The sequence below is a fragment of the Poecilia reticulata genome, linkage group LG20 (genome assembly GCF_000633615.1).
Source record: "Poecilia reticulata strain Guanapo linkage group LG20, Guppy_female_1.0+MT, whole genome shotgun sequence".
NCBI classification, from domain to species: domain Eukaryota; kingdom Metazoa; phylum Chordata; class Actinopteri; order Cyprinodontiformes; family Poeciliidae; genus Poecilia; species Poecilia reticulata.
In genome coordinates, this window is record NC_024350.1 from 21,813,504 (window position 1) to 21,831,861 (window position 18,358).

The 18,358-nt window shown below is 37.6% G+C and overlaps 1 protein-coding gene across 6 annotated transcripts in view; it reads right to left on the bottom strand.

Moving 5' to 3' along the window:
• The window catches only part of smarcd3b (SWI/SNF related BAF chromatin remodeling complex subunit D3b), a 51,216-nt gene extending 33,073 nt beyond the window's left edge, over positions 1-18,143 (bottom strand). Inside the window, exon 1 of one of the 6 annotated variants that reach the window (XM_017301934.1) lies at positions 17,846-18,143. In XM_017301934.1, the coding sequence (XP_017157423.1) occupies positions 17,846-17,857 (12 nt within the window). In that variant the 5' untranslated portion in view covers positions 17,858-18,143. Of the gene's footprint in view, positions 1-736; positions 1,042-1,864; positions 2,205-17,845 lie in introns of those variants that run through there. The other 5 variants (XM_008396639.2, XM_008396638.2, XM_008396637.2 and 2 more) reach the window with 5 other exon arrangements.
• Positions 18,144-18,358: the final 215 nt, after the last annotated feature.

The window sequence follows — 18,358 nt, forward strand, 5'->3', positions numbered from 1 at the left end:
TGTTTGAATTGACCAACAGACGTGAGACTAGGGGTCACAAGCACATATTAAGCCACAGATCGGCAGAGACACCACAGATATTCTGGAGGTAAATGTTGTGAAGTTTTACAAGAGATTTTTCTTTTTACTCCCCTAAACAAACCCGTCTAGAGTCCATGTGGTGCAGGGAAGCTTATGGTAACAGTTGTCTAACCTCTAACCACATGAGTAACACTGGGCTTGACATTTCATGCTAGCTTCACATGAATGGACTGATTGTTCTGCCAGCCGTGGCTCCATCTTCCACACTATACATCTGTCGTCTGGTGACCTTACAGGTTCAAATCCTTCCACGGACCAGCAGCGGCGGCGGCAGCACGCCTCCTGGAAGGATACTCCAGAGGACTCGTCATTTCCCACCCTCTCCCTCGCTCTCTTGGGGTCTCTGAATCCCAGTAAAGCAGTGTGCGTCTCTGCTAGCCAAAGGGGAGGGAATCTGGCTGTTTTTCTTGCTTTTCTTTCCTTGCCTTCTGCAGCTCTGCTTCGATTTCTGTGATTTTTCATGTGCAGGCGAGCTCCAACATCCTCCCCTCATGCTCCATTCATGCTGCTCCACTTCTCCTGACAGATCCGAGGGGCTGGAAATAACCTTCACATGGCCAGCGTTAACCCAGCTCTCTCTCTCTCTCTCACGCTTACACCGATTCATCCACACAGATGCATGCCAGAGCAGGAATGACAAGACAGCGCCACTCACCACTCCATGGACCAGGAACTCAAACAGTTTGCTCTTGGTGGCTTTCCTGGCTCCCCCCGCCGTCTCCTCCGTAGCCATTTGCTCAGTCCCCTCCGCTTCACCCTGCTACGTCTCCCCTCTCCTTCTTTTGTCTTTCCCTCTCCCTTCTCCCAGCCTCCTGTTCCCCTCCCCTGCTCCACTTTCCTTCTCTTTGTGCTCTCCTTTTCAGCACTGCCTGTCCCTGACTCTCCTTCTCGCTCGCTCTCCCTCTCTCTCTCCTATCTTCTGAGCATGTCTAGCTCACTTTTTTTTTAGTTGGAGCCGGGCACGTCGCTCGCTTGGAGGTGGAGTATGGTAGATGAGGAGGTGGGGGGGATTCAGAAGCCATACGGGGGTCTGGCAAGGGGGTTTCAGCCAGCCCACCCCGTCTTCTTTTCTCCCCGGCGCAGTTGTTGCATTCCAATGGTAGATAAGGGCATGCGTTTGGACGGGGTTTGCATGGGGGTAGAGGGGTGGGCGATTGGGATTAGAGCCAGTGTTGCCAGATTGGGTTGGTTTCCACTCAAATGGGTTGGGGAGAAAAAAAAACAGCTGTTAAAATTTTGGCTACTCTTCACACATTTTGGCAGGTTTTTAGAAAGTGTTGCTTTGAAATAGTTGTCACTGTGTGGCAGGAAACCGAAAAAACTTTGAATAAAATGCCGTTATTGCACTAATCGTATTAGTTTATTTTTATTTTTAAATGTCTAGAATCTGCCAAATGTGACATTTGATTAATTAGGGCTGGGCAATAAATTAATAATGTATATCACGATTGAGGCACTTCCGGGAGCTTTGTAACCAATAGCTGTAGCTTGTAGGTGTCAGTAACTGCCATGCCCGTTGCTACGGAGTTGCTATGACAACAATAAACAAGCCACAAAATTAGAACTAGCTCTCGCCTGATTCCCATACTTGAAAACAATATAAGAATATTACATCTAGTACTCGATCACAATTTTTGAGTACTCTACCCACCAATATCAGTGATATTTACTGTAGTAGTAGTACTACTACTTACTGCCAAACTAGCAACATTAGCTAATGTAGTTTTTATCTGCAAGCTAACACGGACATGTAGCCTACGTGTATGTTGCTACATGTACTTACTCTGCCGGTCACCAGAACCTTGTTATTGACGTGAAGAATTCGTACGTCCTTTACAAAGCCGATTTTATGCGTCCAAAGATTTCAGACAGCGAAGTTCCTCCAAGGTGTATGCAGTCTTCATGAACCGAGTCAAAATATGAGACCGGAGTTAGCTTGTCCACGTCGTTTGACATGTCTCCTTTATCTGTCTCTTATGGGTTGGTCTCGATAGCAGTGATTTTGTTGATATATCTTTCTCTTGCATATTGGTCAAAAGTGTCAATATACTTTCTTTTTGTTGGTCTTCAAGCCATCCTCCATCTATGCTTTGCTCTGCGCTTGTTAACCAAGATGGCGGCTCAATTTCGCTGAACAACGATCCAGAACCGCATAGAATTCTGGGTGATGTAGGCAGAGGAAATACTTTAGCCACTCAGCCTCTCACAACCAGCTAAGGAGGTTGGTGGCATCAACTAACTCATTCACTCTTTTTTTACCTAGCAGCTCACTCACTCTTTGGTCACCCAACAGCTCACCACTCTTTGGTTAACTAGCAACAACCTGAATAACTTGCACAGAATCAATTTAATGTTTCGCCAACTGCATAAAAATAAGAATGGTGTTAGTCCTCCATCATACAAAAATAAGTGCATTGTGATTTCTTTCTTTCTTTCTTTTTTTGTTTTTGTTTTACCTGCTCAAAAAATAAAAAAATTATGAAATCTAAAACATAAAATGGGCTTCGAACAGTTCAATAACTGACCATTTCCAAATGTTTTGAAACATCTGCTGTTCTCTATTTTGTTGCCCAAATTTTTAACCATTCAGGGACCAAACAAAATTATTTCAAGGGTCACAGACGGCCCACGTGCCACACTTTGGACACCTCTGCTTTAAAAGGACATAGTATATGTGACAAAATCTGACACTATGAACATGAGTTTCATTAGAAGTTGAGATTTGGGCTGGGTTTTTAAGAGTTGCTTGGGTTCTACATTGTGTTTGGGCTGGAAACAGTCAGTCAGATCTGGCAACCCTGATTAGAGCCAGACTCCCCCCGCCACCACCACCCGGCAACCATGGTCAGCACTCATTCTCAAAAAAGGACATTAGGGCTCTTAAAGGGGCCACACTGAATATAATTAACGCAGAGATGCTGCCTTATATGATGGAGTTATGACATGGAGCGGTGTTTGAGAGCGCTAAAGCCACTTCACAGGAGGAACTAAAAGGGAACACGTCAAGAGAACCTTCACTTCCTGTGTTTTTCTATTCAGGGTGCAGGGGCAGGTTACAAACATTTCCTCCTCTTGCCTCATTAGGGTTTACCTTTCACCCAGTCAGCCCACAAGCTAAGTTCAAGCTAGAAACATCAAGCTTGACCCAGACAGAGGTTACTATAAGGTGCTTGTAATTATGCTCAATTTCTTTAAGAAGTAAGAAAGAAAATGCATATAGAGGCCTAGTTCAAGGACAGAAAGGCGAATGCTGTGTTGTCTTCCCGCTAAAATGACACGGAGGTCATTGCTCTGACTAAATCCACTCCACGCTGAAGATCGCGGCCCACTCCAGCCCGTCACAGATCACAGCGCTGAAATATTCATGAGGTTATTTGAATGACAAAGAGTGCACCATGTCACTGGTTTCACTTCCTTTTCCACTGGTGTGAAGATGGAAACAACAAATCAAGAGAATATGTCCACTTTGAAGCCGATACCTTCCTCCCTGCTTCCATTTTGTATTTAAAACAGAGTTGGGCAACAAGGACTTAAAGTTTTATCATTATATTTTGTGCTACTATCATAATAGCAATAAAATTGATGATAAGGACTGTTTATTTTTTTAGGTAACTCAATGGCTGTGACACCACAAACATAAATACTGCTCTTGAGAAACACATTTGCAATACGCTTCTTTCGGACATCAGTCACACAAAAAGGTGTGATTTTGTATCACTAAACTGCACACAGTAAGTGTATTTAGTCATATTTTCAAATGTATTGATACTCTCATTGAACAGACAGTGGAGAAAATAGTAAAATAAACAATCCCGCCAATATGAACAGGTTTCTAAACAAGTCCTTATAAATTTCAATTTTAAAGTAAACTGAAATCTACCTTATATTTCAAATTCAAAAATAATTTATTAATCCCAAAGGGAAATTAAATATGATTTAATATAATACACAATATTAATATATGTTAATTATTATAATTTACTATTATATTAATAACATATATTTATTTTATTATAATATATAAAATATATTATTAATATAATTCATTTTATATATTAGTAATATCATTGTATTTAAATAAATACAATATAAATAATGAATTTATCACAATAAATGATAAGGATACAATAAATGACCTCCTCTAACTTGAACTTTTGCATTTTAGTGTATATTTCCTTAAAGTTTAGTATTTTCATGGATTCTTCAGATAAATAATCAGATATAATTTTCTGAGGACTATCAACCCTCCACTATGCATACTCAATGCAATAATTTCAACCCATGAAATGTATGTTTAAAAGTTGTTTTTAAAATTTACTTTTAAGCTCACAAACAAGCCTCATCGGAACCAAAGTTTTGAATATTAATGGAAAGTTTGGTGGAAGGACAAAATTAGGTAGAAATCAGACTAGAGTGGAAGAAATGTAGTCATATATTTTGTTTTGGTTGATTTTATTTAATATCTTAAGATATAAAATGAGGTACTGGTCATACTATATATATGGTTCTGATAATTTGGTTCTGATTCCCATTTGGGCCAGTTGACTTCTCATCAGCAAAATTAGTGCTGGCTTGGTAGGTGTTATTTATTGAAGTTAAATATCCACATTCGCTGACAGGAAATTATGAGAAAATTATCTAAAGTCATTGGATGTCAAAGCGGGTATGAAGTGATGCATTATTGGTACAAAATGTCTCCACCTGAAAAAGTTGCAAAATCTTGAAGGGGTCAAAGGTCATATAAAAATTTTAAGTCTATGTTAACACTCTTATTTCCATTTAATTTGGATTAGGTAACTAAATAAATAGAACCCATCATTAGGTCTGCATGAGATTCTCAATGTAAAATGCCAAACTATCATTGCACTAACAAAAACGTTAAATATTATATTATTGCTTCCATTTAAAACAGAAACTAATTAATTATTCTTAGTATGCTGGAAATATAACACATTAGCTTTTACAGTTATAATATAAAAAAGTGTTTTCCTCCTTTCATATTTCGCTTTTTTTTTCCACAGTAGAATGTTTCGGATCACCAACCTAATTTTAATATACGACAAAGACAGTCAATGCAAAATGCTGTTTTCAAATGATGATTTAATTTATGATGGAAATAAAATCCAAACTAATCGGGCCTCATGTGAGAAAGTTATTGCCCTCTGAACTTGCCGTGTTGCATTTAGTAACAGCAACTCCCAAAAATATTTTTTGATAAACTGGTAAATCACTCTCAAGTAATGTTTCTTTGCACATTCTTTAAATTCAGATGCATAAATGGGTTTTCTAACACAAAGCTACAGAGTTTGACTAAAACCTTTGTTGTTTTTTTTAAGGGACTTGGCCATTTTGCTAAGTCACTCTTATTATTCAGGAACTCTGATTTTAACTTTGACAACTGTGCTTTGGATGCTATTCTGGGTTCCTGTGTGACCTCCTGGATGAGTCACTGAGGCGATCTTTCAGTAATTTTAATTGGCCAGCCACTCCTGTGAAGGTTCACCAAAGTTTCATGCTTTCTCTGTTTGTGAAAAATGGCTCTCGCTGTGGTTCACTGGCCTCCCAAAGCCTTCTTAACCCTTTACAAACTAATAGATGTCAAGATATTTTGATCTTTTATTGATTTTCTTTGAACTGGAAGCATGATGTGAGATCTTTCAGCCTACTTAATATTGTCAGATAGGTTTTGTTTAAGTGATTTATTGTTTCTTCAGGTCTGACAGTCATCAGGTCTGGGTGTGGGTCATAAAACCGAAAAAAAAAATGGCGTAAATCACACTTGGGCCATGATTTAGTGCAGTGTGTGGTGCAGAAAATTAGGTTGAATATTCAGCTGTCAAAGCAGGTTTTAAAGTTTTCACAAATTCAGCTCAAAATTCATTCAAAACAAAATTATCAACCATGAAGCAAATATAGGAAAACTAATCCATACCAATTTACTTTGTTGTGTAGAATTAGGTTTATGCTAAAATGCATTTTTATGTATTTCTTGTTAATAGTTACAGTAATTCAGCGTATGTGAATCCTTAATTCTACTTTTGTTGTCTTTAAACAAAGACTAAATTGGCTAGAGAAAACCTTTGTACAAAACAACTGATGCTTTGTTTCTGTCATGTAACACTGTTTACTAAGGATGAGGATTGGGGCCACTGGAAAAAAAAACAGTTCTCACTTTAATCTCAGAATTCTGAGATTAAAGTCAGAATTCTGACTTTAAAGTCAGAATGAGAAAAAAAGTCAGAATTCTGACTTTAATCTCAGAATTCTGAGAAAAAAGTCAGAATTCTGACTTTAATCTCACAATTCTGAGTTTAAAGTCAGAATTCTGAGTTTAAAGTCAGAACTGTTTTTTTTTCTCCAGTGGCCCTAATCCTCTTCCGTAGTTTACTGTGCAGGCCTTAATAAAATAAAATAAACTTGAAATGAGTTGAGCAGAAATACAGAGGCAACAGCATCTGAATTTCTTGGAAAATTACAATTAACATTTAATCATTTCACACAAAAAGAAAAAAAATGTGGTGTATCATCTTTAAAAAAGGCAGATTGTTTTATTTTTAATTATAAAAACTAATGTTTGATTCAAAAATAGTCCTCAAATGTAACAAAAGTTAATAATTTCACATTTAAGCCATTAAATTTACTTTAAACCTCCAAATATTGAAATCAGTTTATCGATTTTCTAATTCTTTATAGCTTTAATTTGCTTGGTGGCGACACCTGCTGTCCACTTGTGAGTACTGCAGCCGTCAGTAATTCATTTTAGGATACATTCCGTAACCTTCACTGATTTCTATTTTTAACAAACGTTTCATTGTCTATACTTGGACAGTATTATAAAAATAGGTCCTGTGTGACGTCAGTCTACGTTTTTATTCACACAAAAACACAACCAAGCAAGGTTCGAGTTACAGTTTCCTACAAGGTCAAAAGGCAGGGATAGGGCCCGCTTTTCTCCAGCTATGGGCGTCGACTGATAACAAAGAGATCCAGCAGTACAGGCAATGCATAAAGCCAACATAAACCCCCCTGCTGGGCCCCCGCCGTCTCCCTCACCAAATCCAGTCAGCCTTACCAAGTGGTGATGTCCCAGTGAAGCAGACAGGGAAGCAGAGGGGGCTTGCAAGGGGTAAAGGAGATGCGGAGGTTATTATTAATGACCAGTAGGGGGAGCAAAACAGGCAGGCGGAGAAGTGCAGACAGCCTCAGGAAGGAGAACTTATTATATTATTCATATTCATATTACTATTTAATGTGAAGATAAGAATTTTTTTTCATTATCAATTTCCACCTGAAAATAAATTCTAAATAAATAAATAACTTTTGTTTTGAAGCTTAATTCTTCACTTCCTTTTTGGGCCACTGGGTGGAGCCAAAGAGTCCAACGCAAGCCTTTCAAATGTCGGTTTTCAAAACTCTCTCAAACCACCATTTCCATCAAGTTTCACAACAAAGGTACATATTTATCTAAATTCAAGATGGCTTCATGCAACATGAAGCTTCAAAAGGACAAAAAGTCAGGGATGTTAAGAAAAACTGTTATATCCACAGAGGAGAAATAGCAAAGATTAATTATCAGCTGCCACTTTTGTTTGTTTGATAACCAAAAAAATAATAATTATAACACAATAAATAAATAAACTGCAAACACCAGACTATTTATATTTGTTAAAACTAATATAGGTTTAAATCTAATGAGAAAATATTTTCTTCTCTTACTTTTTCACTAACTTGATAGTTTGAACGTTAAATGTGAAATTATTGGGGCTAAAATTAATCATCGTTAGCTGCTGAATATCAGCCAAATAGTTGCAACTGGACAAAAACATAAACAAAATAAAAGAAAAACACTGGACCCTCAGTTCAGACTGAAATTATTAATCACAATTAATCATAATTAATCGATTATTGAAATAATCGTCAACTAATTTCATAATTGATTAATTGCTAACTGGAGTATACAGACTCAAAAAAGGCAATTTGCTTACAGAAACACAAAATCTCCTATTAAACACCTTTTACTATTCAATTATTTCTAGGTTAATATAAATATTAATTAATCTTCAAATGATCAAGCGTACATTACAGAAATGCTATAATATTGCATTTTGGGCAATAAAATGTTTATTTTCTTATTTAAAAAATGAATTGCATTTGCATTTTTTTAATGTGTTTCTAGTATTATAAGAAGGTATTAGTGGTTTAAATGAAAAATCTGCTAAATGTGCCATTTTTAAATCTAATTACTCAATTAATCGGTCAAAAGTCAGTAAAAAAGTAACAAATAATTACAAACATCTGCCACAAATTATTGCTTTTTCGGACTTTTACATTTGTAAACCAACACTATTTGGCCAAAAATGATGTGTATGATTAAAATTAAGGACCAAAAAAAACTATGAATTGAAGGATTCATACAGCAAAAACTGGAAATGACAAACCTTCTGCTTCCACGTGTTTGAGAGAAAACTGCAGAGATTTTACAAATTACACCGAGGGGAGAAGCAGAAAGAGAGGAGTCAAATTTTATATGAGTGCTGAGGGATAACTTGCAGTTCCCAGTGGCAACGTTTACATACCAGAGACTGTGAACCTGCCCTTGTCAACATTATTGTCACAGACAGATGGGGTGCACTAGGGGGAATGTGGACTGTACAGAGGGCATGGAGAAAATCTGATTCGCTCCCACTGCTGGGCCCCTCGCTTCTCTTTCTTCAGTTTAATAGCTGCAGACAAAACTCAGCTCAAGCTGCTTAAAGGCCAGAGTTCTCGGCGAGCAACTCAATGGCCAACGGCTGCCTTCAAAGGGACTCCACAAAAGCGAGACCTGCGCCTTCGCTGRGGGGGGGGGGGGATTAAAGGAGGGAAGAAGTACATTTCAGCGCTGATTTCTCACAGCGAGCGAGGCATGTGCAGCGAAGGAGAACCTGCAGAGAAAGAGAGAAAAGTCTCCCATGACAACTGGAAATAAAGGGGGCATCTGCTGATGTTTTGCGCTCAAAGTGATTTGTAATGTTTAACAGTGGGGAAATAGATGAAAAGCAGCCGTGTTCCTCCTGGATGGCTGTGCTGTGCTGGCAAGGTTCTTTTAAGCCGCAAATAAGAGTTTCAGGGACAAAGCATCCAGCGCCTATAAAAAGGAACCACTGCAAGAGCAGATGGAAAGATGGGGTAACAGTAAAACAGCCAAGTCCCCCCCACCCCTCCAGAAACCACCCCACCCACGAGCGGCACACAGCACACTGGGACAAGCCCGCAGCACTACCTGCCTCCAGGCATTTCCTGTTTGCTGTAACCATGGCAGCGGGATAATCCGCTCAGCATTCAGAGCCAGCAGCCAATGGTGCGAAAGCAACGCCGACTTTAGTGATTTGAGAAGTGGAGCAGCAGCTGGCGGACTGAGACCAGGCTGATTTCAGAGCAAAAACTGTGAAACTGGAAATTAAATACGCTTAGGAGAGAAAAAAGACTAATGAAAATCCTGCAGGATGCTCTTCACAAGAGATTACAGAAATTCAAGCTCCTTTCTTCACTCGTTCTCATGAGTTAGCTCAACACAAACAAGGATGCTGCTTAATCATGACCTTCTACGCTTCCTTGAACAGGTTAGGATAGGTTTATGGGCTACATAAAATATATTCGTTACATTGTTTTTGTACAAATTCGTTCTTAGATAATGAGATTTGGCCATTTTGAGCTTCTTTCAGAATGAGCTGTTTTAGGGCCTCTTGTGACTTAAACACTAAAAAAACCCACAAAATCTCACCACGTATTTTTGTCTTTTTTCTAGTGAAAATACCTTAATATAGTTGAACTAAGATAAAACTAACTCATAAGTAACTTTTCAGCAAAATATAAGAGCTTGTTTAAGTAAATAATTCCTTAATGTTGATTTTAAAAAAAGTACTAGTTCCATAGACAGATTATTTCACTTCTAATATTGGAAAGATATGTTGTTATAAGTAACATTATCTGTCAACCGAAATAGTATTAACTTAAAACAAACTCCTGTATCTTGCTGAAAAGCTATTCATACTTCAGTTTTGTCATATTTCAACTGAAGTAAGGTATATGCCTTAATAGTCTAAAATACCTTGATAAGATTTCGTGTTTTTGCAGTGAAATCCCAATAAACCGCTGCTGGACAAGACCACCCAACTCAACATTTACCTTCGCACGTGAAAGTTGCTGCAAACAGATGCGGAATTATACAACAGTACATTTTTGAAAAGCAGAAATAGAGCCTCCTACACAGCCAACTAGAATGCAGCAAGTAGATTCTGAATGAAAGTCAACGACAAAACGCTTGTCTCTTCCAGCAGCCATTGTACAGCGGCAAAACCAGCTGACGAAGCAATCAAGTTTATTTGTATAGCGCATTTCAGCAACCAGTTAAAATCACCACTAAACCACAAACATGTTGGTCTACGTTCCACTTGTTATGGTTCCAAAGCAACTCTAAAACGGTGGAACTCAGTGTTTCGGCTGTTTTGCAGTTTTCTGGAAGTTTGTGGTGAACAGAAGCTGAATGCTGCAGAACTAGAAGATCTGAGAGATCCGCGAGGTTAACACAACAACAACAACAGCTCTTTAATGTATTTTGGTGCCAAGCCGTTCAGCAATTTATAAACCAACAACAGTTTTTCATAACAGGGAGCCTTGTAAAGACTTTAAAACCTTGGTGATGAGCTCCATCTTCCCGGTTTTAGTGAAAATGCGAACAGCAGCGTTTTGGATCAACTGCAACAGTCTTATATTTTTTAGGCAGACCAAATGTACTGGAGTCCCACTTGGGTTGCTAGGTAACGGGCTGGGCTTTGCCTGGGTTGCTAGGTTACAGGAGAGCCTGTTACCTTTGGACGTTCTTATGGAAGTGGCTCAAATATGGTCTTAGAGCAAAAAAGTCGCAAATAGACAAAAGAAAATCCAATTTGGGTCACATTTGAATGCTGTGTGAACCTAACCTATCATGAATATAAGCAACACTCAAATATTTGAAAATTACTTTACCACAGCAACAGCAAGGTTTAAGTGTATACTCCACATCTCCTTGGATTCAGGTGGATCGGGTTAGTTAAGAAAACATTTTGGGTCCGTTATTTCCATAAACAGTGCTGATTTGTTTACCTTTTGTCATTCTGGGATACATCTTTTTGGGAAAAACAAAAGCTTAAACACCGAACAGTGATCACGCTTCAATTCATAACCAATGAAAACAACCAAATTAAGGCCTTTAGACAATAATTAACTGCTCATATAGTCAGATTGTATGTTAAAGAAGCCAAATTTCAATGTAAATGTGAATGTTTGCTACTTTTATACAACAATAAAATGAATGCTAAATGGTTTCAGTCAAGCAACAGTTTGAATGTTGGCATTTTTCACTCCTTTTAGATGCTTTACTAATTAAATTCAGTTCAAAAATACTTTATTAATCCCAGAGGTGAAATTAAATATTATTTCCGCTTTTCCAATGTTTGTCAGCTGCTCCCTATTGCAAACCACCCTGTTGCTATGGTTACGCATCATAACAAAATAGCAAAAATATGAATAATATTGCAAAAAAAAAAAAAAAATCTGTCCAACTACACAACATCCAACAAAGGAGGAACAGTTGTCCTCCAAAAAGGCATTTACCAATTATACAATCTTTTGACATTTCAGATTAACTGCCCACATCGATTCTTCTTTAAATAAAATTTTCACATTTCACCATAATTTTTCTTAGCACAACCAGACAGAAGTATAAGAGCAACATGCACAATCGTCAGAGGCAGTTTAAAGTGTTCAGTATTGAACCGTTTCCCTTTAAAATAGGTCAGCCAGCTGCTCTGAACTGTGAGACCATTACAGGCCAGACATTTTGCTTCAGAGTCGAGTGGGCAATCTCATTATCTGGTTTATAAATGGAAGCAAGGTTCAAAAAGATAAAAACGGTTCTATATAAAAGACAGGAAAAAGACCAGAGCCAGGACACAGTAAAGCTTTAGGTAAGACAACGGTGATCAAAACACGGAAATTATCTGCTCCTGAAACTGGAGAGTCTGAAATTAGGTCAGGAAATTCTCGATTTAGAACCGTAAAAATACATTTATAGAGGTAATGAAGTGGGAGGATTTAAAAAAAATAACTGGTAAAATGTTCAAAAAGTTTATAGGAATCAAAATATTCAAACCTCAAAGCAACATTTCCAGATTGCTGGCAGCAGCAATGAGGATTTAATTGGTTGGAAATCATTATGTTTATGAATAATAAAGCGTCTTGTAAAAACATTCTGATACCAAGAATGTTTTATTTACATTAGTCTGCCTCAAAACACAATTTTTAATTCACTGGCCTTTTACTGGATGTTTGTTTAGGGTGGAAGGAAAACCTCATCTCCAATTGTAGCTCTTCTAGCCTGTAACGTTTTGCTACATGGGCAAAAATTATCAACTCAAAAGTACTTTCAGGAAAATAAATAAATAACATTTCTAAAAACTAAAACCGCAGAACTTGATGCGTCCTTTTCGCACCTGCTCAAAGGTAAACTAACAGCATTGTTTTTGTAGGAACAGGATGACGTAATCATCATAAATCCTAACATTTTAAACAGTTTTTCACGTTTTCCTAATTATTTTATTTTATAAAAACAGGTCTCCATCTCTGTCCACCACCTGTGAACATCCACCATGGTTGCCATGTGGATGTTGGGTTGGGCAGATGTGCATTGTTAGCTTTCCACCACACCTAGCTTTTTGCATGTAGGTCAAAAAGGTCAATCTTGATCTCATGGGTTGTGGAAAAATCTAAAAGGAACTTCTTATGGCTTTCTTTGAACAATAGCTTTCTTCCCGTCACTCATTCATAGAGGCGAAATCAGTGGAGTGCCAACAGTCGAGCTTTATTGAAGGTAGCAGGTTGCACTGGATTTTATTTACATGTATCAGACTGAAGGAGATTAGTTAATACTGAAGATTATTCAAATGAATCATGATTAATCAGTTATTTTATTGATTAATCGTTCACTGGAGTAGAGACTCTAAAAAAGGCTACTTGCCAAAAGAAAAACGTAGAACAGTAATTAAGGCAAAACTGAACAAAAAATAAATACATTTTGTATTTAAGATGAAAACACAAAACCTTAGTCTGTAGTTTTAGCTTCATCTGGTTCAAATTCTCGTATGAATTTGAACCAGATGCTATTCGATTATTAATTAATAAAAAAATAACCGGATAATTCCAAGACTGTATTATTAAGTCAAGTATAAATATTCTTTTTAGATGCAGATTTATTCTTTGCTATAAATGATCAAGCACACACTAAATTAATCCTATATTATTGCACTTTAGGCAATATTTATTTTCTTACTTAAGAAAGAATTATTATTTGTTTAATGTATTTCTAATACTGGCTTTAAAAAAATCTGCAGAATGTGACTGTTTTATCCGGCTATGCGCCTAATCGTCAGTATAATCAATAAATTAATCAAATATTACCGCAAGCGTTAGTTGCAGCAGTTAATACAAATGTGCACAAAACTGAGCCACTAAATGTTTAACTTTCTAAACCAAATTTTTCATAAAATCAGTCTGAAAATAAGTTAAAAAAACACAACAACGCAGGAGACCCTGATGGGGATCCCAAGCTGAATTTCAAACATGGCTGAACAAAGTGACTTGTGTGTGTGTGTGTGTGTGTGTGTGTGTGTGTGGTTTTCCTTAAAAAGGCAGGTCAGGCGTTCAGCAAACTGTAAAAGGAGCTGATTCTCTGATCCTTTATCAGACCTCGGAAGCTGTGACGGCACATTGCATACTAATGAGAATGGACTGTTCTCCTTTCTTTATACTGCGGGCGATATCTGTGCCAGCAGCTGGGTTAGGGAAGACTGCAGCTTGAAACCAAGCTATTTTAGTCCCGTTTCCTTTTTTTTTTTCCAACAAAAGCAGCCCGAACAATGACCAAACACTTCTTCTACGCCACAAACCTTAAAACAGAAAAGCATCTTCCAGACTCTGACTCTTCATGAGAGGAATATTCTTCTTAGAAAGAGAAGGTGTAGCACCAAAGATGGAAATTTAAAATATGTTTCATGGAAAAGTCTGTGATGGAATCGCAACTGAATGGAAAAATCCACGTCACCTGGAGTTTTCTGACATTACTATGATTATAAAATATTATAGATATTCTGTTCAATTTCTCAATAAAACAACTACTGGAAAGTTAATTTGTTTTGATAATTTAATTAGTAAGAAATGCAAATATGAAGCCATTTTTCAAATTAACCATACAAAAAACAATAAAACCAAAAAGAAACATATTCTAAAATTGATTCAATGCTTATTTATGTTGTGATGAAGCAACAAGATAATAAGCTTGGAAGCAGGTTATATATATTTAGCATAGAAATAATGCAGTTTCCACACACCTTTGAGCTCAAAAACGGCCACAAATACCAAAATATGCTAACATATACCAATAATTTCTAGATTAACTGTTTTGTAACACTATAGTTGAAGTTATTAACAAAGACTAACAGCTGAAACATATAAACTGTTAGCTTCTGCAGTAGTGCTAACACGTTTTCCAATGCTAATGCTTAGCAAAGCTACCTGAATATAGGAAAAAGCTTGTTAACACAATTGAGGAAAATATGCTAAACTGCTTTAGCTACATAGGTGAGCTAGTAATAACAACCATGGCTGATGGTATCCACACAACTGTTTGTTAGCTGCTAGCCTGAGTTAGTAACAATATGTTTAGCTAGGTTTAGAAGGAAATGTAGCTTAGCTGAATATTTTGTTGCTTCAGGTCAAAAGGCAGGATGAGAAACACAATTGATAAATAAAGATCCATCCATTTTCTTACACCCTTGTCCCTCAGTGGGGTCGGGAGGGTTGCTGGTGCCAATCTCTGATAAATAAAGATTGTTTGACAATAATACTAATACTATTAACAACAATAACACTATCAACAACTTTTGTGAATTAGTAGTATTCCTTGAACTTTGTATGTACATGTTAGCTTAGCCAGATTTGTAGTATAAATCAATACATTTTTGAAGTAAACGACAAGCACAGATGTTTATCTTTTTCTAAGCCTACTTTATAAAACTCAGGAGCTCAGAAGAAATAGAATACGTTCAGTTGGATCTTATGGGAATGAGCTGCTGCTGCTGACTACAGCTTTAACATAAAAATGAAATTTTCCTTTGACTCAGCAGAAGTAGATCTAGTTTCAGCCATACACCCCAAATTCCTCTCTCCTGCTGCTGCATGCGGCACAGCCTGCCAGCACATTAACTGTAAAAATAAAACTTTTTTTTCTGCACATATGCAACACACTAAAAGTCATGCTTTCATCGTTATTATCAGAGGCGAGTAGTAACTACTTACACTTAGTTGAGTAACTTTTTTAGGGAAAAATAAGACTTATAGACCTTTTAAATCGATTAATAATTTTATTAAGTGTCACTACTCTTATTTGAGTAACAATTCTGGATATTTTACCAAACACATGTAACTTCACTACAGTTTATTAAAGTGCGAGTTCTTGTTTTTACACAAGCTTTCTTGTTTTAGTGTTATTTTCTATCTGCCGGGCCTGTTTGCCATTTGGAGGTCAAGTGAGTTAAACACCACACTGTCCATGGAAGTTTTTTATGCTTTTCCAACAATAACTACTCTTATTTAATTAGTTTTATAAGTTTTACTTAAAAATAGTTTTTGGAAAACTGCTTCTTCTGCTTGAAATGTGTGATTTTGTAATCGCATTATTTAATTTGTATTGCTTTAGTCTTTAAAATATCAGAATTTGCACATAACTTTATATATTTCTTTGTCGGATGACCAGGGCCAGATTTACAAGGATGTGGGCCTTTGGGCTGGAGTTTTGGTTCCCACTCCAAAATGCAAATTAAAATACATTAATTAGTAGTTTTATACATACATTTATGGATGGCAGCAGTAGCCTCATGTTGTTCCAAAAATAAATTACTATAATTTTGAGTATTGTTTATATTAGGATTGGGAAATATGGACTTTTATCACAATATGTTGTAGTACTTTGGTGACAATAAAGTAGATTAATATGTTATTAAAGTATTTTTTTTTATACACTTAAACTTTCTCCAAATTCTGTACCACCACCAAACGCTCAGAAGTTTGATGATATATAAAACTTAAATAAAAAGTACTGGTATCAGTATTGGTATATTTTGGTACTGGATCAGTACCTTTTTTGACTTCTCCCAGTGCTCCCAGTACTAGCTGCAGAAATACACCACTCTGTCAAAAACAACCAACAAGAGTCAGGAGGAGGTTCTGAGCGCTGTCGATCACTCTCATGTGCATGCTACCCCTTCCTTTCTGCTATGCTACAGCTTCTGGAACGTAGAGCTTGCGCTGAATACTAAGGCCAGTTAGCATAGCCACCGATGACGGCGGAGGCTATATTTCTCCCCTTTATTACATTTATCAGCGCGTACACGGTAATGACTGGCAGCACTAAGATCCTCCACTTGGCTCTATTTGGTTTGTTTTTGGCATGTATTCAGACATTGAGGGAGGAGATTGATTTTTTTTCCACAAACTGTCTCAGGCTGCACTGTTTTTAAATATATATATATATTTAACAAATAATAAAAAAACGATTTTCTTAAAAATAAAAGTTACACACCTAAAGGTGTAGTTGATAAATTTGATAAAAAATACATATTTTTTAAAATATTTATTGAAACAGTCATTATGTTGTGACAGTATGCTATGAGGAAGATAACCAGAAAAAATTTGCTTCTCCCAGTGCTAACTAAAAACAACCAATCAGAGCGAGGATCTTAGCGCTGTCAATCACAATTCCAAGTGGTGCTGCTCATCCTTTCTTCCCCTTACTTCTCTACTACGCTGCAGCTAGCGAAGTCCGTCATGAAAGCTCAGGCTAGTTAGCATAGCCACCGATAACGACGCCATTAGTACATTTAGCAGCGAGTACCTGAGAGTGATCGATCTTTTCACAGATTGTCTCATATTTGTCAATATATAGTGACAGTTTTAACAAATACGTAAAAAACTGATTAAAAAAAATAAAATAAAAGTTACATACTGTAGTTTTAAGCAGCCAATTTACTTTTTAGCTCTACTTTTCACTTTAACCAGTCAAAATATGCTATAGCTACTCTTAAGTGCAATTTCAGGGTACTCTACACCCCTCTGATTACTATAACTGAATTAAGGTGTCAAATTGGGGCGTATTTGCAGAAAAAGTGAGAAGATGTGATGGTGTGCCCTCCTCAGGGAGGTGCATCCCGTCTATTACTCCTCAAGTGTCTGTTTCCCACACCAGTCAAGGTTAACAAGCCGCGCTGGTGTCTGCGTCGGCTGCAAAACGGTGAGGGGTGGCGGGGTGGGGGAGCGGAGGTGCAGCCTGCAACTATACACTGTGCTGTGTGATGATGCAGACAGGCAAACACTGAAGCCTCAAAATATCCACATCCCACTCCCTGCTCGGCGTTAACTAAAACACCGCGTACCAAACCTAAAGGCTCGCCTTGAAATAATCCTAAATTCACGAAGCGCAATTTAATCCCGGTACGTTTTCTCGCCTCCACACGCACAATAAACAGCAGCAAGACATTAGAAAAAAAAAAAAAAAACTCCAATGCGCACTGTAATCCTGAGCCTAACGTCAGGAAAAAATTTAACAAGGAATAGTTTTCATGGTGGATGCGGATTTATGAGCAGGCAGAGACTCAGAGCAAAATGTGCTACAAGGTAGCATAAGCATCCATACCTTTCTCTCCATCACTATGCGCTTTTTGGGGAGCGTTTCAACAACAGCAACTGTAGGATGTGTCCGTCTGTTGTGTGGAGCGGGTCTTTGGTCCGGAGCTTCCCACCTCAACTTCCTCTCGGCTTTCAGCACAGCGGAGTCTCTCTCCCTCTCTTTCTCTCTCTGTCACTCTCTCTACCACTTCCCCATTACTGGGCAGCTAAGCGACTTATTAGCGCTGGCCTGTGGGACGCCGAGCCGGGGATGGAGCCAGAGCCCGGATTGGAGAAGCCTCGGTCGGGAAGGGGGGGTAGAAGGAGCGCAGCGGCGCAGGCGCGGTCCCTGCTGGAGAAAAATGACCAGAGGAAGGGAGCGTCAACAAATTATCCCCCTCATCATCAGCAGCAGGTTTTATTTAGAGGCGGGTTTGGGGATTTCAACAAAATGGGATACAATTTGTAAAGTTACACATAAAAAAAAAATAAATAAAAAAGAAAAAATACGAGAATATTTTTTAGTTTATTTAGCCATCAT